Source organism: Motacilla alba, chromosome 10 (genome assembly GCF_015832195.1).
Source record: "Motacilla alba alba isolate MOTALB_02 chromosome 10, Motacilla_alba_V1.0_pri, whole genome shotgun sequence".
Lineage (NCBI taxonomy): Eukaryota > Metazoa > Chordata > Aves > Passeriformes > Motacillidae > Motacilla > Motacilla alba.
In genome coordinates this window covers 1,027,665-1,051,897 of record NC_052025.1, presented here as the reverse complement: position 1 = coordinate 1,051,897, position 24,233 = coordinate 1,027,665, and the positions used below count along the sequence as shown (strand labels likewise).

General features: G+C 41.5%; 1 protein-coding gene across 2 annotated transcripts in view; it reads left to right on the top strand.

Annotated features, from left to right (window-relative positions):
* RORA (RAR related orphan receptor A) overlaps positions 1-24,233 on the top strand; it is a 364,473-nt gene that overhangs the window by 244,751 nt on the left and 95,489 nt on the right. For both annotated transcript variants that reach the window (XM_038147682.1, XM_038147681.1), the window contains exon 2: positions 2,949-2,978. In XM_038147682.1, the coding sequence (XP_038003610.1) occupies positions 2,949-2,978 (30 nt within the window). The remainder of the gene's footprint in view (positions 1-2,948; positions 2,979-24,233) is intronic.

Below are 24,233 nucleotides of genomic sequence, written 5' to 3'. Positions count from 1 at the left end.
AAGATCTTACATATAATTTAAGTAACTTTTTGGATATGCTGGTACCTTTTTTGCTCAGTTTTTCTAGTTGCTTAGAGTTACCTATGTGAAAAGGTAAAACTTCATAATTTATTTTACATTAGTGAAAATTACTGATTAATTGAAAGGTAATCCCGTTGAACTCACCGGCAGCATTTATCCTTGTTCCACCAGATTGCAGCTACTTTAAAACCACAGCTCAAAGCAAAATACTTTGTTTTCAATGCAACCACCAGTGGAATGATGAAGGAGCTGCAAAAATATCTACCTCTAAGCTGTCGCTTTAAAAGGTTAGCTAAAAATATCTGCATAAACCAGCTAAAAGGTTTTACCAGATGATAATCGGTAATTATTATGGAAACATCTGATTTGGAAAAACCCACAACGCATCTCACATTAAAAGAAAAAAAAAGAAGAAGAAAAGAAAAGAAAAATATAGGCAGTAATATTTCCATCAGTGCAGTGTTTCATGTATCAGGGAAAGTGGGTCCTCAGTCAGCGAATACAGCTAAGTCTGTTTTGTGCTGTGGCAAATCCCATTGTGAAGAGGCTGTGAGTAATCAGAAGTGACAGCATAAGCACTTTCTGTTCAAAGTGATTTTACAGAAAGCATTATTTTCTGAGAAAAGTACACATATGGCTCCCATAATGCTGAAAGAGCACTGCTGTATTCATTTATTAGCACTAGTGTTGGGAGAGGAAGTTTTGCAAATGGTGTTCAGATTTAAGACCTTTTCCTCTGCATTTCCATTGCGTAAAACATCCTTAAAATCATAGGAATGAGACAGATAGGCAAGGGCGAGTGCAGAGTGTCTGCCAAGGGGATGTTAGGGCAGTTTGTGCAGATGACGATGCTGTCAGGAGCTGTACCTGCTGCTCAGGTGTCACTCAGGAAGTCAAACAGCAGCAAAAATGCTCTTTCTTGGTGGAAGAGCTAATGGGCCAAGAGCAGCTGTAATTTCCAGTTTACAGGGTGAGCCAGACCCTTGGAAAGACCTGGAGAGAGGGGTTTGCACTCATAGCCAACACTGAATCCCATGAATCCCATCAATGCATTTTGATGAACGTGCCTCAGACCTCTCTGCTCCTTCTCACTCAGAGCCTCTTCTTGCCCTAAGCTGTTGTTACTGTAACAGTGCTCACCTCCTTGTCTCACCCTCCTGTCCTGTCCTGTCTTGTCCCCTTCTCTGAGCCAGCCAATAATGGTGGGACTGCAATGAAAACCCGAGAAATTTTGCTTTTATAAATTTAAAGGATGAATTTACCCTCTGTAGTAGACAGTTATATCTAAAGGGGTTTGTTTTTGTTATGCTTGGGTTTTTGTTTGGTTTTGATTTTATTGCTTACCTTGGCTCTACAGTTTGTGGCTGTAGCAAATATGATTCCTTGTGTGAGGCACGTGCATGTTTGGCCAGGGCCTTTCAATTTAAGTTAATACACTTACATAATCAAGTTCTAGTGTTCTGATTTCAGTAAATTGCTTGCCAGTGTCTTACATTTGCAAAACTGCCCAAAGGAGCTACTCAGAACTTCACTTCCCAAAGCCTGAAGCCTCTTAGCTTTTCAGGAAAAGCAAAGGTCCCGCTGCTCACCCTTGTATAGCTTGGTAGTTCAAAGCCCAAATGCCAACAGCAACATAAGTGAGATTTTTTTTTAAAAAAAAGTCCTCATGACAGTGATGTCAAACTTAGTATGGCTTAGATAGCTCAGTATTTGGGATTGGCACTAGTGTTTTATGTATCTATCAAAAACACGAATAATTTGAAAGCTGTTTGCTTTGGAAGTTAGCTCTGTATTTGCAAATATGGTGTCTACATTTTTCTGAGTTACTGTAATTTACTGCCTCTCTTACATGCTCCACAACCAAGAAGCCTGAAATAAAAGTCTATTTCTTTCCATGGTAATTTGTTTTGGAAGAGATGGTTGAAGGAGTTGGAGGGTAGCAAAGGAGATTCATGTCTTTCCCTCTTTCATGAATTAAACCAGACAATCCCAAATCCAAAATTTCATTACAGGCCTCAATCACAAATGAAATGTTTCAAATACTTGTACTGCTTCCAGTAACCTCTTTCTCATCATCTCATAAAATTACCCCCAAGGAGAGAGTGAAGCTTAAATACTGATGGGTCTGAGTATGTCACCAGTTATCTACTAAAGTGGAGACAATATTGTTTGTATTCAAGCATGAATTCCAATGACATTTAACAGAGTTAATTTTATCTTTATTTGGTATTACAAATTTTGCCTCATTCTGTTCACTCTGCTGCTTTCTTTGAAATGCCTCTCAAATTTCATTGGCACTGGACCATCCTTGGTGATTGCTGCCACATGCCTGTCTAGCATGAAAACATCTTTATTACTTCAGAAAGTCTATCTTTAACAGCTTGGAGATATTTGCAACTGGCTTGGAATTATGACAAGCAATAGTCATATTGAGCTGTTTGTTTGGTTTTAATGAGCATGAGCTACAGCTTGCATTCAAGGAACTGTTTGAACTTCGTAACACAGCAAAGGACTTGTGCTGCTCAAATCCCTTCTGTCTGAGTGCTTTAATGGGCACTGGGTAATAGGAGTGTGGGAACATGTCTGGCCATGGAAAATCAAGGGGGCTTCCATAGCCTTCCTGGTATCTTGTTTTTGTATCAGCTCCGGTTTTAAACCAGCAGTGTGGAGATATGCATTGCAGCAACAAAGTTGAAGCAATCCATGTTGAAACATTTACTGGGGAGATGTAAGGAGAGAATATACCATTAAAATCTTCACACAGAGGGGAGATCCTTCCACCTTGAACGTACAAATCATGGCAATTTTCGTTCCTCCTTTAGAGTGGCTGCTGTGTGTCTGATAAAATAGATTAATGATGAATTATATGTCAAAAGAATTTACTCAGTGGTTGCTTTGCTAACACTGGTGTCGTTTCTTCCCTACAGGTATTTCTGTAACAAAGAAGACTCATACATGTAAGTAATATCTTTTGATTTGGCCTTCTCTCACAAATGGAATTTCTGTTAGGCCATGCTGTGGTGCTCAGACTAATTGGTGTTAGTCTGGCCTGAGAAAGCTCCATTTTAAAAATTCTGGTGTTTTTTCTGCCTTAGGGGTTTCAGTCCTCGCCTGAAGTGTTGTTGGATGTTGTGTGTCTGTATATGTGGTACTCACTTGTCTTTTAAGTCAGAGTGCAGAAAAAGTAAGTTGAGAGGAAAGGCAGAATTCCTTACTGTACTGTATCTAACCTTACAGCTGGCTGGTAATTAACATATCCAGAAAATGCAGGTGAGGAGAGTGGTTATTTTTATGTGTATTACATATGCACTATGATTCAAATCAAAATAATTTAGTTGTACATCTTCTGCCCCTCCCTATGCACTAATCTATGAGATAAATCACTCTCTGCCTGTGCTTAAGCAACTCCATGAACAACTGGAGGTCCTTGTTTTGCTCTCAACCATATAAGCCAGCAGCCTCCATATGTGGTGACCTTGGAAATGGCTGTGGTTGTGTGCATTTACTTACATATACATTTATTCCAAATCCTCTTCAAAGACATCATTTCCGGGGATCAACTCTTACTTATCCTGCAGGGAGCTCGAAGCACAGTTCTGAGAAAACGCTGGGATTTGTAGCTGAAGGAGTGTGTTGAGATTCTTCAGATACTGTCTGTGGAGGTTTGGCAATTTGGTAGTGCAAAAATTGTACTTGCCCAGGATATGAAACAGGAGTAGGCTAAAGCTGAGGCTATTACTCTTATGAAAGCCTTCTCACAAAACAGGTGCTAGGCTGCTCAAAATTTACAAATATATATGCATTTTATGCACTTTCAAGTATTTTCACCACAGCTTCTAGGGTGTCGTAAAGTGTCTTACATAGCTTTCGTTCTTATTTCATTCCTGGTTTTATAATACTCATGGAGTGAAAAATCTGACTTGAGATGGTGAATTTTCACTGTGTAGAGTTAAAGAGCAGATTTGAGAATTTCAGATGAGAAGCTGATTTGTGTGAGTTTTGAAACAAATTTTAAATGTCTCAAACTGATAGAGCATGATAGCAAGCCCTCCTTTGCTTAGGTGGGCTTGCTGCTTAATGCATTCTGAGGGCCAGACCCTCTTTGGCTGAACGATGGTTTTGTTGAACTTAATGAGAGCTACAGGCAGGCAGCTGAGGGCAGAATTTCACCCTGGTATTTTGGGGAATATTTGAGCTCGTGCTGACTGGCACTGACAGCACAGGACACTGAAGTGCTCCATGTATCTCCAGGCCAGGCAGTGTCCAGCCTCCCTGCACAGCCTTGCCCAGGGGTCAGCCCTGGCACGGGGCCACCCCTCTCGGCAGGTGCTGGGTGTTCGTGCCAGCTCAGTGCAGGGCTCTCTCTCTCTCTGGGCTCACCTGTACAGGTGAATGCTGGTTTGTAACACCCCTCTGGGAATCAGCCAAACCCCCCCTGGGTTTTGTACAGCAGTGCCATGAGCTGACCTGCAGAGCCATGGCTCCAGCTTTGGGAATTTTGTAGGGAAGATGAAGCAGTGAGCACAGAGCTAAAGAGCACAGGAAACAGGCTCCTCAGCCACTCCAGACTGGTGCAGTGTTGTCACCCTGGATCTCAGCTGAAGCTGTTTCAGGCCTGTGATGAAAAAAAGATGTGTTTCTCAACTGTGAGAGATGATTAGTAGTGCTCACCATACAAGGCCTTTCATCTAGTTCAAACAGAAATTAGGGTCCCTGTGTCTTTCATGTTGAGAACTCTGTGCTTTTCTAAGAGAGCTGTCAAAGAGCAGTTCCCCGATTTGTTAATCAGTTGTCATGCAATTGCTGAAGCATGAACAGAAAAGTTGCCTGAATAATGGGAAGATAAGCTTGCCCATTAAGAAGGGATTAAAATAGAAGGAGCAATAGGTTGTAATTGGCATGATGAAAATGTAAGCTATGTTTGCTAGCAAATATGTATGAGGTTTCATTCTGTTTTGGTTGAAGTTGTTTTAGGATTTATTCCTGTTGTGACAAGTTTTCATAGAGTAGGAGTGGATGTAAATTGTGCATCTTTGGCATTTCAGCATCACACACAATAAGCTTTTTTTCTTTTTTCAACCTTGTTGCCTAGAATTAGGGTTTTTAATTGAATAGAAAAAAGCCAATAAAATTTACAATTTTGGAATGAATTTAAAAAATAATATAAACACCCAAATAGAAGAATTACAAAGTCTGAGTTGTTAACGACTGCAAATGACAGAGAAAGAGTTTGTGCACCAAGATATGCTCTAGAATTTGCCTATCACTTTGTATCAGGATAAGTAATTTATCCAAATGAAGTTACACGGAGTAAGATTTCTGCAAAGAAATTTCAAAAAACATTCTTGCAAACACTTTGTGTAGTGTATGTTCCTTGCCTGCTCTGATTTTTAGAAATACGGATGAAATTGCCTTATTCCAGTTTTATGATATGTGGCATAGGAGGGTGTTGACTGACTGTAAACTACCACTTATTTCTAATGACCTGTGATTTAATTAGAGAGAAAGAAATGGAGTGGAGAAAATGAGTGGAAGAGGAAAGAAATCAGTAGAGAAAAGAATTTTTTTTAACATAATGCCAGAAAGTTTGATACATGATGCATTTCAAACATCCAATTAATCCTTTTCAGACTTCACCCTCACAGCTGTTTGAAATGTGCTGGTTTTGAAATTGGTGGGGATCTGCCTCCAGTGCTTAATTTTTCCTGGGTTTATTATTTGAGGGTCACTTTATCCCCTTCTTGACATTAGTCTGTGACAAAAGTGTCCAGTCAGCTGAAACTGAACTCCTGTGCTGATGGCAGGTGCTCAGGTAGATCTGAATCCAAAGAGAGCTGAATATTTGTACACATGGCAACATAGTAGTGCTGAAGAAATGCAGGTCTTTCATAATCTAACTGTCTAAATAAAACCTGAGAGATTTTTATCCCTTTTGAGGCAACTAATTTTATCCAAGTATTCTACTTCATTGGTGCTTCTTCACATTTTCTCTTTATTACAGTTTAAAAGTTTCAAAATCTGACACGTTTAAACAAGGAGTGCAATAGTCTTCCAAGGAGCACTAAGGGAATAAATGTTATCCACCCCAAAATGCCCTTCTCTGCTCAGTTCAAGTTTAAGATTAAACAGGCTTTTGAAGAAAAAAATACATGCCTTCTGTCTGTTTGTAGAATAATTCTCTTGAGCTCACATGGCTATTTGTCAGGTTAACCATCACTTTAGATAAGCTGTAGTCTGTCAGATGGTCGAGGACAAGTCCTGTCTCATCTTCCATACAAAGTGGGACCTCTGGTCTTTCAGTTCTTTTTGACTCAAGAAAGACATGACTGACATTTAGATTCTTTTCTGATCATCTGACTGGCAGTAACATTTGTAAAACAGCCCTGCCATGTCTCCTGTTCTGAATAGAAAAGTACTGCAACTGAATTGTAACTTGGCACAACTGCGCCCTTCTTGCAAAATTCAGAAAGGCAAGGACCTTGCATTTAATACTGACCCACTGGGCTTTAGGCTGTCCTGAAGCGTGGAGTATTTTGTTTCTGGCATTTTAAATCTAAATCTTGCCACACTTCATGTAATTAGTTTCATGGCCTCTACCAGACCACTTGTGACTCAGTGCTGCCACACAAATCAATCACCTTATTTTTCTTTAGATCCCTGTTTTATCTTGGGCACTGACTTTGTTAAATGAATTTGAACTTGACTGCCTCTCAAAGTAAGGGGTTTCTGCAGATGCATGCAGAAGGTGAGCGTTGTACTAATTCAGGATGTAATGGAACCTTCTTCCTCTCGCTGTTTGGGTTGTGAGGAGCCACAGTCAGAAGCTTTGAAGGAGTTGGATTGCATAGCTGGGGTTCACATCTGCACTGATGGCCAGATACATTCTGCCATTTGCTTACCTTGCATTGGTAAGACAGTAAAAAATGCATAGATTTTACAAGCCTTCCTCACAGTTTTCTGTCCAGAGCTCCTTTGGAACGTTGTTTCGCAGCAGAAAAGCACCAGAAGCCCTGGCTCTGAGTGACACCCACTCATCAGAGCAGAGGTGGGACCTGCAGGGCTGCTTTTACCTGGCCTGGATTAACCTGGTGCTGCTTTGAACTAGGGGCTGCTCACTGGGTTCAACTTCCTAGGGACAGTGCACCTACAGTTTTCTGTCACCAGTGTGGATACTGGCTTTTCTGAGCTGAGGCCAGAAGTGACAACTACTTCATTCAGTTAGACTGAATTACCACCATTTGGAGAGAAAGAGTGTGTTTCGTCTAGTGATTTATCGAAATATTTAAATTAAACTAATTTTCATAAACAATTATATCAGTAGGCATCTCTGTATGAATTCCTTCATGTTGGGTGAACTGCTCCTTACTTAAACTGAAATTATCCTCTCAGTTAATTTCTGGCAGATGAGAAATGTTTCCAAAGCTAGATGCTGCTTTTAATGACATGAGCTCCTGCTGAAAAATTAAGTGAAAACTGTGTGCTTTTAATTTTTAGCACTAAATAAAACCATTTGCATGAAGAACTGGCAACTTTGTTGGCAAAAGGTAGAAGTAAACCCATCCCTTCTGCTGAGATCCCAAGCCCTTTCCTCACTCCTACACCAAGCTCTGGGGCTGTTCCTACACTCATGTGGCTGTAGGTGTTGGTCTTGTGGTGTATCTTGGCTCAGTGTCCTTTGACAATACACAGGAACTCTGGACTAAGGGGGAAAATTCACGTTTCAGGTTTACACTGCAGATGGGAAGTCTTGACTGTACCACAGGGAGATCAGCTTGACTGCCCACTGTGTGTGACCGGAGCTGGGAAGCTGGAAGTGACAGAGTTTAGGTGTCTCCACCACTGCCCATTGTCCTGAGCAGCCCCTGAGCCTTTGCCTGGACTTTGCAGTGCTGCTGCAGCATGAGCCAAAAAAAGGGAATGTCCTGCTCATGGAGACAAAGGCATGCACTTAACACTGTGCTGGGCAGAGATCCCTGCCTGCATCATGGCCTTCCTCTCTTGGACTCTGAGCAGCTGCTAAGAGCACACTGCTTGTTAAAAATGCAGAGGCAGATCTGGGGCAGAAGACAGCTCTTCAGCTTCTCAGATATCCAACATTTCTAGAACTGCTTTTCACCAAAGTTCTACAAGCATCTATTAATGTTTGCAGCTTAATGGAACCCAAGACCCAGATTGCTCTTCTTCTCTGATTTTACTTTCCATATTGTATTTACTGCCACTGCTAAGGATTTCTCAGTGTTTGCTAGTTATTTTGTTTAATTGCATTAAAGGGAAAGCCATTGTGATTTTTTTTCTGATCTGATTTATAATTACTTATCTACTGTGCACTGTACTGCTGACTTCACCTCACATGTTTCATGTGCAGACTAAAGTAAGTAAATGATACTTTTTTCACTCACAAAACAGGAGCCTTCAGAAAACTGATGGTTAACAGGATCTGCTGTTAGCACCAAGGCCTAAAGAGAACAGGTGAAAACTAAACCCTGTCCCCTGAGGCCAATAAAATAGCTGTTTGGTCCCCTGTGTGTAACCTCCTAATAACTTTACTGGGCAGCCTTAAGATCCCTTGGGGGCTTCTCTGCAAGAGCATTCCCTCTCTTTGTTCAGATTGCTTATTAAAAATGATTTTATAATGAAGTTGCCTCAAATAGCTGCTACTTTCCTGCTTGTCCTTGAAGCACTGTTTGCCCTGATGAAGAATCTGAAGACAGCTATCTAGGGCTGTTCTCTTGTTCAAAACTTTTACTAAACTACGGCTACACTTCTTTCTTTTTCTCTTTTTACTTCTTTTTTTCTTCTTTTTTTTTTTTAACCTCCGTGCTGTGATCCGAAGCCAGCCTCTCCATCAGCAGCTCAAGTTTGTGCCTCTAATTCCCCTTTCAGGCCATCCCTGTGGAAGGTTTGGTTGGCACACAAAACACTGTGTCAGTCATTTGTTTGTTTCCTGAGAGAGAATGAATGTTGCCTTCTTTTGGGGTGTCCAAATTATTGAGTCTAGGGCCAAAGATGAAGACATTGTCAAATAATGAGGAGAAGAGGGAATATTTTTCAAGTCAGAAAGGGATTCTGGCTGGCTTGGGAGAAAGAGTACACAGGATAGCAATGGGTGTGGTGTGTGATGTCCATGACATGGCTGTAGGTGAAATCTGTGGATGATCTGGTTCTTCCTGGCAGTCCTGCACCAGTGAAATATTTTCTCTGTAAAAATTCCAACATTTGTGAGAGAGACCAGCCCCTTTAGCCATGTGGAAACAGCCATGGGCATAGCTAAATATCAAAAGAATTTTTATTAATGTATGTTTTGTGTCCTCACAGAATAACAGGTCAGAGCTGAGACAAACCTGTTGCCTCTAATCTTCTCTTAGTTGCCCAAAAGCTTGGCATGTGCCTGGGCCCCAACCCTTTGGCACACTTGGAAGGAACATTTCATTTTCTCTAAGGCTGACAGAACAAGCAATTAAATGTACTGCCCTGGAAGTCCCAGAGGGAACTCTGTCTATTAGCTGCACTTGATGATAATATCAGGTCTCTTCTCTGGTTCTGTTCTGAGTATATGGAGCAGCTTCTATCTGTTTGGGGGTTTTGCCTGTAACCATTATTCATGGGCTTACTTTACTCTGAGTTTTTAGGTAAATACCCCAAGATAGGGCTTTTGGTGCCTTTAATAATGAAGTAGTATGCAAACCAGAGCAAGGGAAAAACAGCAAATGAGTTGAAAAGTAATTTTAACAAATGAAGACTGGTAAGTATTGCAAAATGTTAATAACCCAGTATGAAAATTTATTGGACTATTGATCAGATACTTCTAAATTGCAAATCAATATATTCCAGTTCTGCTCACACTTCATTTCTTTTTCTGGTTGCTCCTGTGGAAACAGACAAGATGGGCAGAGACATTCTCTTTAATGTTTAAAAAATATTTGGAGGCCCATGTTTAAAGGAATGATGAAGTGTTAGGAGAGCATTAAGGAATTTCTCACATTAGAAGTCTAAATTCTGTTAGGGTGGTTGATGGGTATTAAAAAATTGTGGACATGATTCAAAAATAAATTTGAGCTGTTTGTGGATGCAGGCAGTAAATACATTGGGAATGACTGTAGTGTTCTCTTATACCTAAGTCTTGCTTTATAAATTCATAGAAGTTGCTCTTGCATGTTTTGTAGCCTTCTTTTTTCTGTCTATTAATTCCTAAGGCTGTTCCTCTGATGTAGGAAATGGTGAATGAAGTCATGAACACCTCCTGTGGTGCAATGCACTTTAACAGGGGAAGTGTGGGACTGCTCTGAATCCTATTGCAGCTGCTTCAGTGAATCCTGTTGGCTGAAAGGTGCTTTCATCAGCCCTCTTAGCATTGCCTTTCTTTTGTTGTTTGTAAAATCTCCCGTCTTTAGAACTCTTGCAGCTGTTACATGAAGTTAATGTTTCCAGCTTGATAAGAACAGCTGTCCACAATTTTGGTGTGTTCATTGGTTATAGAAGAGAACTGTGTTTTGGGCTGAATCTAAGCTTAAAAATATCTGATATTCTTCCCATTCTAAGACTTTAATCCAACTCTGAGAGCAGTAGGAGTTGTTCTTTGCAAAGTCATTAAGTTAATTTTTTTTTCAGCTTTTAAGTGTCTTGGGTACCAGAAAACTGACAGATGAGACTTCTCCCAATCGACTTTTGTATTCTGCATATTTTTCAGTGCAAAGACTGTGAAAGCAAAAAGGAAGTGTTATTGCTCATGACTTTCTTCTTTAATACACGGGTTGCATATTTTGGCTCTGAATAGTCTAAGTCTAGCCAGTTCTAACTATGCTTACAAGGAAATGCTTTTGACTACATCCTTTGCAATAGCTCCCTAAGAAGTAATTGTACTTTCTAAACAAGACTTGTGCAAGACTCATTTAGTTTGATTTGAACAGTTCCTTGAAGTCACCTCAATCTTTATAGAAAGGTGAATCTTTGTGAATGGATTGCCACCAAATACAGCAAAGTGTTGGGTTTAAATTAGCATTAAAATGAGGATTAAAACATGATCTGTATACCATTTGTTCACATATCAAAAGTCCAAGTGGATATTTTTTTCCCTACAGATTTATTGCTGCTACCTTTTTTCACGCTTTGAGAGGAATCTGTGGAGTTTTCTGCTTACATTCATTTCAGTTCATGACATTGTTTATAACACAATGCTGCCTTTTTTTGTAGTAAGGCTGAATTCTAATGATTCTAAAGCAAGCACAGTCATAGGGACTTCTCCAAGATTGGTATCTGAACCAAAAAAAGCACATTTTATTATCTGAATTTTGAAACCAGGGACTGATTCCATCATTCCTAATAGACTCATTTATTTGACAGTGCATTGCTAGACTTGAGCACTTGCCATCCTGACACAACTATTGAACCTGAAAAGGGCTCTTTAATGTATGTTGATAGCTAAGCTTAATAAGGACTGTGAAAATATTGGAAGTTTTGCAGCCTTTCTCTAAGCACATCAACCTAGAATTATTTAAATGTTGACCCAGCTGGGAGCACAGTCTGATGCAGACAGTAACTAAGGCAGCTCCTTATGGCAGATCAGGTAATCACTTCAGCTCGTAATGAGGAGCTTGTTCTTGATGTTATGACCAAATGATGATGATATTTGTAAAGCTCCTAATTTAAATATAGTTTTGCTGCTCAGGTTTTTCTCCGTTTAAGTCTCCTAGCATGATGAAGTAGCAAGGACAAAAAGTTTCAGAGGACAATGTGGGTTGGTCTAAAGAGCTAAAACTTGGAGCTGAAAAGGCACAGAAATGGATCCACCAAAAATCAAATAGAATCTTGAGGGCATTTGGGATTCAACGTTTCAACTTTTTTCCTCTTGTTTTCAGAACACTTGAATAGGTTTGAGCTATATTGCCAAATATGTATATTTGTGTATATTGTTTTGCTAGGGGTGGTGGGAGAGCTAGAAGGGAGAACTGTGCTGACAGCATTTCAGAAATCTTGCCAGATATGAGTTACAGTTAGGAGTACAGGTGATTTTTGAGGTTTACATGGATCAAGCCATAGTGACAGATACTTTGGTGTGAGTTTGAGTTCTTAAATGTCAGATGCTTTTGTAATTTGCACGAGGGGTGGGAAGACGGTCCTGCTTCCCCAAACTATGCCCACACACAAATTCCTTCTGCAACATTCTTCATTAAATTGAAAGACACAGGAAAAAATGGTGCCTGGTGTTAGTTTGGCATAGAGGAATAGTTAAATGTTCTCTTGTGTCTTAGTAGTTGTGTTTCAGTTAAAAACATGAGAAAAATACAGTGCATTCCCAATAAGACAAAATGACACCATTTTTCTGTAATGCCAAAATTACTTACTTTGAATTAAATGTACATTCATTACAAAAAATAGTTAAAATATGTGTGTTTTGGCTTATACTGATGTGCTGATTAGTGCACATTGAAATGAGCATCACTGTATTGAAATAACCTTTTTTCTAAATATGTTTTATGCAGTGGAGGAAAGAGGGAGACTATGTCAGTAGCAAAATTACATTCTCCAGTGTGAATACCTTTGAATTGAGTGTAAATATCCATTGCTACTTTACCTCTTGCTTTTAAAACACGCAGTAGTAGAAGCTCGATTTGGTCTTTAACCCCACTGCAGTCACCTTGCCTTAAATTACTTTATTATCTGGGTTTGGATTCACAGTTCACTTGATCAAAGGAAAGGATCTCACCTAAATAGAAGTTACTGTTTTAAGGGATTGCATCTGGGACTTTGGGAAGTTTCCTTTCTTAACCTTACTGCCATTAATGGTTAGATTCTCAAATTGATCTAGAACTGAACCTTCAACGAGTTATTGTAAAAAAACATAAGAAAAGAAATAAATAGGAAGCCTTGACCGAGAGGATGATGACTTGGCTTGAAAAAACGAAGACTTGTGAGATATTTTTGTTATCTGGCTTAGCTTCCCCTGTGTGTATGAGAAGTTTTTGTTTAAAGTGAGCACAAACTATCAGTTGAGAGGTGCAGCACTGTCACTTGCTGTACAACAGACTAGGCACGCCCTCAAAGCAAAGCAATTTCCTCTCTCTTCTTTTTTTTTTTTTTTTTTTTTTTGAGGTGTTTACCACCAACTTCAAAAGTCAGTTCACAAGAGTGGTGGTGTTCTTGCAGTTTTCTGGAAATTCAAACAAGCCTTTATTTAATCTCTGTGCAACAGAGGTAGGGAAACCTCTGGTTTCAGAAAGCCACTACATGACCAAAGGCATTTAGTGATTTCCTCTTAGATAAAGCCATCAGTTGATAACAATCCTTCTCACCAGTGTTTGTCTGAAGAGCTGTTTCGTTATCTTTGTTATGTTACCTAACTGATATGGAGGTGTGATACTTGCTGGCTGTAAAGGCAACTGGTAGAGATAAGGCAAGTTTCCTGTTTTAAGTCTTCACATTTCTTTCACTCTGACCCTTTTTTCTTTTTCTCTGCCTGTAGTGGTGGCTTAGTCTAGAGTTACGGTCCTTGAAGTAAAGGTGGAAGTAAAGAGGTCATTCAAAAAGACAATTTTACATGCTGTTTGAGGATATAAGGGTACTAAAGGCTATCTGAAAATAATTTTCCTGTTAAATAGAGCTTTAGGTATTTCAAAAAATATTTCACTGAAGGTATCATTTTTTCCCTGCAGTTTTCAGAAGGGAGGTAAGAAAAGCCCTTGTTAACTCAGAGCAGAGTGAGTTGTCCTTCATGTGGGATGGTGGTGGCATGACTTTAAGAGCTGACCTAGAAAGGAAGCAGTTCAGGTACTTCAACCTTAAATTTCCACGTCCTGTCAACAGGACTTCACCACCTCACTGTCAGCTGTTTTGAGAGTACATTTTAGCACGAAATCCTGTCTTTAGAAGCAGTAATGTAAATTTCTCTGGAACATTTTGTCTTTGAGAAGCCAGCAATGTTGACACCAAAAAAATCCCAGTTCTAACAAGGAACCTTTTAAAAGAGAGACCAAGAACCTCAACTTGAGAACAAGTAACTTGGGAAGTTGTTATTATTATTCTTTGTGAAACTAATACCTGGCAACCCCAGTTTACAAAAGAAATTCCTTGACTGTGGGTTCATTTGCTGCTTTTCACTGGTATTGGAGGGGAGGTTGTGGGACAGCATTGCAGGTGCAAACCTAGCACCTGCTGTATAAATAAACTGCTTTCCTCACTCCAGATTAAATCAGCAGTTGAACTTGTGGTCCAGCCTAGCAAGTGGTGTAGTGTTCTGGTAAGCCCACACTGGGAAGGTTTACATTTAACTGCTTATTTCCTTTTCTCAAGATACTGAGATCACAAAGCTGGGCATTTCAGTGTGATGGGTCTTTTACTGTATGTTCTGCATAAGCAGAAAAGACTCTGCATATCTGTTGTAGGTATAGGCTGTCCAGTAAATCCTATTTTTTCTGTGGTGTCAGATTTGGCTTGCATGTTCCAAATGACTTCATGGCACTGGCATAGGAGCCTCTGCAGCTCTCCTGCGGTCACGGAGCGTTGGAATGCCGGCTAGCAAGCTCCCCGGGTGACCGGAGGGACACACAGAGAGGCTGCCCCTGAGCTTCTGCCCAGGCTTTCCGGTGGCAGCGGGTGCAGCGGCGTGGGTGACGCTGCAGCAGGACACCACCAGGATCCCGAGATAAAAAGCCGAAGGAGAGGACGCTCGTATGCAGTCCAGTGAAGCTTTACTCACAGGATGGGCCAAGGACGAGTGACACAGGGCAGGGCTCCAGCTAGGGTTTTTAAAGGAGGCTCTTCTAGGGGGTGGCAGCATCACATAGCCCATGGGAAAACACTTGGGGAGGAGCATGGAATGTAACAGGACCAATGGGGTTAACACAGGGGAGGGGAGAAGCCTCTAGGAGAAATCAGCTGTTAGAGCCACGGTGATTGAACATTCGAGAACAAAAGGGGTGGCTCTAGGTTGATGGATAAGGGAAGGGGACAGCACAACTTAGATTGACGGGTCCACGCTAGGGAGGGAAGGGAGCAGGGGGACAGGCACAGTGAGCGGCAGCTGAGTGGCGGGAAAACTTGGGGTGAACAACTCAGGAGAAACCACCATGAGGGGATAAAACGGGGTACAAGGATCAAACCATTTTGCTTCATTAATATTGAACCACTCACAGTTGCAACTAAAATAACTACAGAGCTCACAAAAACACATTGCCACAAGCCTCCATGATGCTTCTCTCCAAATCAGACTTGGTAGCGCTCATTTTGTCACCCAGAAGGTCTGTTCAGGAGGTAGGAGGAGAAAGAAAAGCTTCTGCTGAAATACGGGGTCAAACTGTGCTGAAAGGAAAGACCACAGGAGCCGAATGATGGCAGTTTTCATATTCGATCCATTAAATCTCTGAAATTTCTGTTTGATTCCGGTGAGATTGTAACACATCACACCTCCACTTCCATGCATCAAGATAAGCACGCCCAGATTATAAAATCAGAGTATGAGTTCTCAGCCTCTTTCAAAAGAGCATTTCTAGGACAGTCCAAGAATCTCTCTGTGCAACAGCAGCTACCAGTTGAAATCTGACACTTTCTGTGCTCTGAATATATAATATTCATAAAAACAACCTTTTTCTTTTTGCTAGAAACCTTTACTTCTTTAATTGGTGCACTCTTCATTTTCTTCACAAAACTCTTCTCCTCAAAGACACGATCAAAGACAGGTGCAGTGACGTTAAAAAAAGGGTAAAGTTTTGTATCTTTTGGAATCAGTAGAAAAGCTGCCCTTGGCTTTAGAGCCAGAAGAGCCGCAGAAGAGCCACTTTGTTCACTGTCAAGTGCTGTCGCTTCTCCTTTATTCCCACAGAGGTACAGCATACTATATTTAGTTGTTTTTCACTCTATTATAAAAGTATTAATTTTGATAAGGAAAGAAACCAGCATCTTATCAGACTATTTGCCGGTAAAGTTGGGGTAATAGAGTTCTCCCAAACTGCCCTCTCTTTGTGTTAGTTCTCTTTACTTTGAGCAGCACTCTTGGTACTTTAAAATGAATTTCAAAAAAATATCTTCGTTCCTCATTTTAAAAGATGTAACAATAATTCCATGAGCTGTTCTATTTAACACTTCATTGGTTATTTAATATAAATGTGAATCCTAAGCTACTTGATTTTTTAGTGCATTTTTGTCAGATGATTTTTTAAATTTAATTTTTGGTGCTTAGTGCTGAGAAAACTATTCTTCATTTCATTTCTAACCATGTGTTTTCATGGAAACAAACCATCTAGAACACATTGTATTTCTATGAAAACACAAGCTTATTAAATGTCAAACAGTTTATGTTTTCCTGGCAGTCATCTTGAAAATTGGCACATTCACTGTGTCAGTGTTCTATGATGTAAGTTTAAAACTGTCACATTGTCAATGTTCAGACATTAAAAGGTCTGAAGTCTCACACGTGGGGGAGGAGGAGGAATTAGGCTCTTGTCAATGAGCAGGTGGTGATAATTTAGGCACATTTGTTTGAGGTTTGTATTAAGTTAATAGAAACTCTCTAGTCTGAGTATCCTCAAATATTTAATCTGATAAAGAGGTGGCGTCAATGTTGAAGTCATTTGTGCTTACTAAGGGCTGACTATAAATATCGGGGTTGCTGGTGGAGCTTGAAGTGTCTTTGCTCATTTCACTTTATCACTCAGCTCATGCATTGCAGAAATTGCTTTAAAAAGCAGTGAAGCTGGGAGGAGCTGCACTCATGGCTGTCCATACCCCGTGCCTCTGGAGCTGGAGGATCCTCAGGGCTGTGTAGCGAGGGCTTGAGCACTGCTTCCCCATTTTGCAATTATAACTGAGGGTCACTTGGTAAAAGCTGAAAAATTCCTCTGAAAGCAAGGCTGGCTCCTGGAAGAGAGAGGAGCCTCCTGGGTGAGGTAGTGGCCCAGTCCTGTGTCAGTGAGGAAGGGCGTGTTGGATGAGCCGTGGTTGATCGGGACGTGATCCTGTTTTATGGACACTGCGCTCACATCCCAGTCTGTCACTGCTCTGCTGGCAGGTGAGGTGGGCATCAGGCTGTTAAATAAAAGATGAAGGAAGCATTTGATGCATCTGGAACAAAATGCACAGGTCACAGTAGAGAGAATTTTATCTTCCCTAAGACAGGAAATACTGGTACAAGAAAATCTCTTTTAGCTCTCCAGCTCCCATCATCCTGACACTTCAAACAATAACCACTAGAGCCCCACTAAGTTTGACATTTCCAATATATGTGGATTAATAGGCAGTAAAAATAATTTTGCGTTCATCATGCTGTGCTATATTTTATAGAATAACCTGGTGTTGATTTTATGGTTGAATTCAATATGACTCTACTCAGAAATAGCTCACATGCAAACATCTTCAGGATTAATTTATGAGTTTAGTTGCATACATTACCCTATCACATTATGCAAATAATTAGGAAGAAAATAGCTATTTAGTGTATTTATTATCTCTATAGGGAAAATGTACACATTTTACATGAATGTTTCAACTATATTTCATCTTCTTGTGATTGTGAAAAAGCCTTTAATATACTCCTTTACCATGAATTTTAAATTTCACAGTGGAATTAGCTAAATGGTTTGTTTTGCACTCTAATGGATGGGATTTAAATCAGGTTTTTCACATCATATAGCAAACATCTTTCAATATTCTTCTGACTCTGTTCCATGTACCAAAACCAAAGACAATTTCTCATTGTTGGAAGTTGACTTTGAGGTAGTAAAGATGCTCTAACAGCTGTTCATCTTTCAAACTCTCTCCGGGGTCTACCTGTGCCCCTGTGCGGAGTCTCAGCAGGAGCTGTGAGAGAGCCCCGTTCTTGGTCAGCCCTTGGTGGCTGAGCTCTGTGAGCCTCAGAGCTGTCCTTGCTGTGTCCCAGCAGCTCTGCCTGTGCCTAATGACAGACATCCACCTGGTGACAAGCTCAATGACTCGTGAAAGCCCAGACCCCGGGGCACGTGCTGGTATTTTATTGTTACACACAAACACAGAGCTCAGAGGGAATTTATCACGTCCCAATTTCTGTCACTGAAATGGGTGTTTGATTATCTGAAGGAGGCAGTGAATGTTTACAGAGATTTGTGTAAGAGCCGTTTTTCATTTCAGCTTGCTGATGGACACAGTGGGTTTGTGAGCCTGGCTATATTCTTCTGCATCTGTCAGTATGGGGTTTTTTTTATGTTGACCTGTGTGTGTAAGTACATACATCCATAGGTCTTGTACTGTATATCAGAATAGATCAGGTGTGTTGGTGTGAAGCTGTCATTTAATTTTAAAGGAAGGATGAAACTATTTGAATGGTGCTGAGCCATGATGTCATAAACTTTGTACTGCCTAGACACTGTATTTGTACTGGGGTTTTCTCTCCATTCAGTAGTAGGATAATTTTCTGATTTTTCCCCAGAATAGCTTTTCTCTCTGTTATCTCTTATGCTAACAGTGTTACTAGTGGAAATTATTATTTCTTAGCCTCGCCCATGAGCCAGAGGGAGATTTACTGGAGATGCATCAATATCTGTTTTTATTAATGTTGATGCACTCTGTGCAAACTTCTCTGTACATGTTTACAACTTACTTGTATCTGAACATGGAAGGAAGTGTAAAGACTGCAGAACTCAAAGCCGTGTCTGCTTTGCCAAGCTGTGCAGATGAAGGGGAATGGATCTAACCCTGCCCAGCACTTGCCCCAGAGGATCTGACATCCACTCTTTGGGGTTAGGCTGTGTGTTGACTTTGGAGTACATGTGGTGGCAGGAAGCCTCTTGCAGTGCATTCCATATTGTGTGGGAGGGATCTTTCAGTCCAGTTTCATCAGTAAGGGACCCTGCTCATGTGCCCTTGGGCCACTGGTGCAAACCAAAGCAAGGGAAGTTTTGGGGACAGTTGCTGCAAAGCACCCCTCCTGCTCCCAATGGGCACGCTCTGGGAGACGCACACTCAAAAGGTGCAAGGGCAGCTTGGGTATGGGATGGCAAATCTCCTGGCCAAAGGGGTGTTTGCTGTGCCAGCTCTGCTAAACTGCCTTTGGCAAGGGTCCTTTGCCTCTAGTCTTTATGTTCTCTCAGAATGGCCCCCATGGCTGCTGCCCATCTCAGTCACATCGTGGGAACAGAGGTCTCCTCTGCTGCTCCAGAGGCCACCTGTGTGCACAGGGCCATTGTCAAGGGAAGAGCTTTGGGAAAGGATGAGGTGTTCATTCCTTACACTGTAAAATGACTGCTGAAGGTTAATCATATTATACTTTTAGCAATACCTCTAAATTCTGTTCAGAATTAACTGGTGGTTGGAGAATGCTCTTTATATTCTTCTTCAATATGTAAAGGCAAGTCAGATGGATCTTCTGGTTTTTTGTTCCTATTTCTGTGGTGTAGCATATCCAGTATAAGAACCTGAAGTTCATTCCACTATTTAAAGAAGTGCTAGAATTCAATATCAGTAATAGTAGTAGTAGTTGTTATAATTATTATATGAATTACCACATACAGAGTAAACATTTGGTAGGGTGAAAGGGAGAAAGGCTGTTTTGTGTCCCCGGCACATCATAAAAATGATCAGTGAAATGCAACTTTTAATGCTCTTCTCTGTTGCTCTTGTATGGATTCAGTTCCAAAAGCTATGTTGCTCATTTTGGAATTTATTGCTTCCAGGGCTCAAAGCAATGGAGACATACAGAGAAAAGAAGAAAACATGGAGGTGCACCACTAGGAAAGGCTTTCCACACAGAACCCAATTCTTTTGCAGTTGTACATATGCGACCTTTTTCTTGTCATTATCTATGCACACAGAGCCTCTGATTCAGAATTTTTTTTTGGCAGTGTAATGTACTGCAGGAAAGGTTTCGCTGCCTTGGCTTACTCACTCAAAATTAGCCCCAGTAAATACTAACTTGGTGTGGTTTGTTCAGTGCTGACAATGTGTTGCTTGGCTGAGTAACTTGTAAAAAAGACTGCAATAATTAGCTCCTACAAGTTCACATTTTCTTTCATATTTGAATATATATGGATTGTCTTTTGCTGCCAGGCTCTGCGTGTGTCAGTAGTTCCTCACATTGACTTTTGGGCGCATTGAGCTGCTCAGCAATCTCTGGTGCCTCCATCCATTTGCATGGCTATGATGAGCTAAATACAGATGTTCCTACCCATCCTTTTTAATAGTGTTACATAGGAGTGGGGCTGCAGAATCTCCTCGTGTTTTCCTCTGAGTCACTGTTTCTGTTCTGCGTCAGCACGGCTTCATTCTCTAATGTCAGTCAACTTTGTTTCTTCACCCAAAACCATTTAATAGTATTAGGGAGTATTTATTTATGTTTAGGTCATCATACCTTTGGTGTTCCTTTTGAAAGTTTAATCTAAACATTGCTGCCCTTTTTGGTCATTACTTTCTTAGTTCCATTTGTTGGCAGTGAAAAATGTGTCCTTTTTCTTCTTCATTTTCAATGGAAGCAGGAAGCCCAAGCAGAGAATATCTCTTCTTTTTTTTTTTTTCCCCTCAGAATTCCAATGTGTTTCTCTATCTTTCATCTTCTTTCTCTATGGTTTTTTGCAGACATACTGTTATTGAGGTGAATGAGAGGAGTCGTGGACAATGACTGTATTATGGCTTACGTGTTAATGTGTTTTTCTTTCTTTACATTTTAATTATTAATGTTACATTTCTTTTTTGTTTGAAAAGAATACATTTCAAAGAATTTAAAAATTGAAAAAACCTTACACTGGAAATGTGACAATTTGGCTGTGAAGGCACAAACAATGGTGGTTGGTGCACCTGAGAATTTTGCTTTTCAGTCCTTCACTTACACAAGCTGGTACTGAGAGACCTTTAATTTATCTTGCCAGCACAGAGAAATAGCCACAAGAACTCCTCTGTAATATCCTTTTAAACAGTATTTTTCATCCACCTATAATGAAAGGTGTCTGTTTTATGTTGCTGCCCATTCATCATTCCTTGGACACCTGCTGCCTCTGTCACTTATTTCTTAAATCTGAGTTAACCTTCTAATGTAATCCTGCTCTCCTTTCTTCCTTGCTTAAACCCATTATTCCATAAACCAGGCAGTCCAACATGAGTCCAGTAACCTGTGAGCACATGGTGTAGGGTTTAACATCTATCGCTTGTGCATGCTGTTCCTTGGAGCAGTGGATTTTCACCACATCTTTATGAACAGAGGAGCAAAGTACCCAACTCATCTGAACTATTCATTGTGTGCTCAGGGGCTTGCTTCATGTTTTCCCTCCCTGTCTTAGGACTGCACATTGTTCTATAATTCATTCTGTAGTCAAGAATGGAACAATTAGCCACAAACTCTCAAGCTCTGGCAGATGATAATTCAAAAAAAAAAAAAAAAAAAAAAAAACACCAAAAAAAACTTTGGCTGATAATGCCTCTCTGTGAATTATGAGCTGGCTGTAAGCCAGGGAATACTCCTATTGTCCCCTGTACAGACAGCCCATCTTTTCCGACTCAAGTACACCAGAAGTAGTAACATTTTTAATCTTAGAGAATTTTAACCATTGCGTTCTTGAGCTTTTTCACTCCTTTGTGCCGTGTTTGTGAATCTCTCTTAGCCAGCTATCGTGTAATCCTCAGGGAAAAACAAATCCTAATTCCTTTGCATTTCAGTGTAATTTGGCAGTTGAAGGGGGAGGTGGTAAATAAAGTTTAAAGCATTTAGGTAAACAACCACATTACAAATTCTTATTGTTAAAAAATAACAAAGGTTTTAATTAAAAATGTCAGCCACAAAAAAATTCCTGTGTAGGCCCCTGCCAGTGATTGCAAATCAGTTTCCATCTGTGCTTCAGTACTGACACATAGCCAAGCTCCTGTGAAGGGAATATTTATGTTGCTTTACTGTTAGTGCTCTTTTCTGTAATGTTTTCCTAGGCCCCAGTCGTGTACCTTCCCCTGCTCCCCAGCTGGCAGGCTGAGTAACACTTGGGCTGGTTTTGGCTGTAGAGGATTAGTGATTCCAAAAGCACTGGAATGACTTTAACAATTAGCTGCTGCAAATGGATTTATTTCTGGGGAAAGGAATCTCGGTTTTGCTTCCTAAACACAGTCTGGTTTGCTTACTAATAAGTGTTATGAACCAATCCTCTGAGCTTGGATTTGTCAGCCCAGATCTCTGGAAGTCTTTCTGGATGACAGTGCGAATCTGTAGTTCTGCTTGGAAACAAGTGTCATTTCCGCAGAGAGCCTAGACAGAAATTTTTTTCCCCTGAAAAACACTGTGATGAAACCCATTCTACATAAAACCTGGTTTTGCTCTGAGGAGGAGGATTAGTGTGTCTGCTTCTCATAATTACTTATCTGTACTGGCACACATATGGAACTGTTTTTCATCCATCAGCAGAAGGATTTCCAGAAAAGCGTTCCACTCCCAATATAGGGGTGAAAAGCAGAGGCATTACAGAAGAGCAAGAGCCTGGGACTGCCTTGTGTGCTTTTCAGCTCCTTATTGGAAAATTGCTGATTCCAATATTGTACCTTTCAAATACAAATAAAATAAAATAAAATTAAATTAAATTACCAGTAGAGGCAAATGGAAAAATACCCAAGACGTAGAGTGAATCTCTGGGGCACTAATAATTAAAGGCTGTTGCCAAGACTTCACAAAGTGCTCTGAAACTTTCATTAATATTTTATTTCATTCCTGATCAGCACATGGAGTTTGGCCCATTTCAGGACTGATTTGGTGGGCTTCCAATACAGAAGCCATAGTTTAGTTGAGTACTTATTGTGAAGAGGTTCATGTAGGATCCAGTTAGTGTTTACTTTTTTTTCTCATACTTCACATGAACAGTTTCTAATTTATAGGACTCAATATTGATTACGAGGGGGAAAAAAAGAAAAGTAGTCAAATAAAGTATAAATGAAAAGGTATTATGCAGTAACTTGATGAGTCTTGGCCTAAGTTTGGCTGCTCTTATTTGTAGCTAGCTAAGCTAACTGGTGATGAGTTTTACCAAGTAGGAAGGGAAAAGAAAAAGTTCAGGAATTAGTGTCTTAAGGGGGTCATACCTGCCAGTAAGAACCAGTCTGTCCTTTGGGAGTGTGTTGGTTGCACAAGTTGTGTGAAAAATGACAAATGCCAAATTTTGAGAAGGAGAACCAAGACACAGAAACTGAAGGGATGCAAATCCTTTCTCAGCTCCCAGCTGTGGTGGTGTGTGAATGTGCCCCACACCCTTTGGGCAAAATCAGCCTGATTAGCCCCTGTCAGCAATCCGGCTGCTTTGTGTTTGTTGTGCTGCAGTTTGGGGGCAGGTTTGGAGCTGCCTCAGGAGCGGTGCTCCCAGCAGCAGTGCAGGGCTGTGTCTGGCCCCTGTGCTGCTCTGGGGGTGAGCTCTGACCCCTGTGCTGCTCTGGGTGAGCACTGACCCCTGTGCTGCTCTGGGGGTGAGCACTGACCCCTGTGCTGCTCTCAGGGTGAGCTCTGACCCCTGTGCTGCTCTGGGGGTGAGCACTGACCCCTGTGCTGCTCTGGGGGTGAGCGCTGACCCCTGTGCTGCTCTGGGTGAGCATTGACCCCTGTGCTGCTCTGGCTGAGCACTGACCCCTGTGCTGCTCTGGGTGAGCACTGACCCCTGTGCTGCTCTGGGTGAGCACTGACCCCTGTGCTGCTCTGGGGGTGAGCTGAGCTCTGACCCCTGTGCTGCTCTGGGGGTGAGCACTGACCCCTGTGTGAGCTCTGACCCCTGTGCTGCTCTCAGGGTGAGCACTGTGCTGCTCTGGGTGAGCCTGACCCCTGTGCTGCTCTGGGGGTGAGCGCTGACCCCTGTGCTGCTCTGGGGGTGAGCACTGACCCCTGTGCTGCTCTCAGGGTGAGCTGACCCCTGTGCTGCTCTGGGGGTGAGCACTGACCCCTGTGCTGCTCTGGGTGAGCGCTGACCCCTGTGCTGCTCTGGGGGTGAGCACTGACCCCTGTGCTGCTCTGGGTGAGCACTGACCCCTGTGCTGCTCTGGCTGAGCACTGACCCCTGTGCTGCTCTGGGTGAGCTCTGACCCCTGTGCTGCTCTCACTGACCCCTGTGCTGCTCTGGGGGTGAGCACTGACCCCTGTGCTGCTCTGGGGGTGAGCGCTGACCCCTGTGCTGCTCTGGGTGAGCACTGAGCTCTGACCCCTGTGCTGCTCTGGGTGAGCACTGACCCCTGTGCTGCTCTGGGTGAGCACTGACCCCTGTGCTGCTCTGGGGGTGAGCGCTGACCCCTGTGCTGCTCTGGGG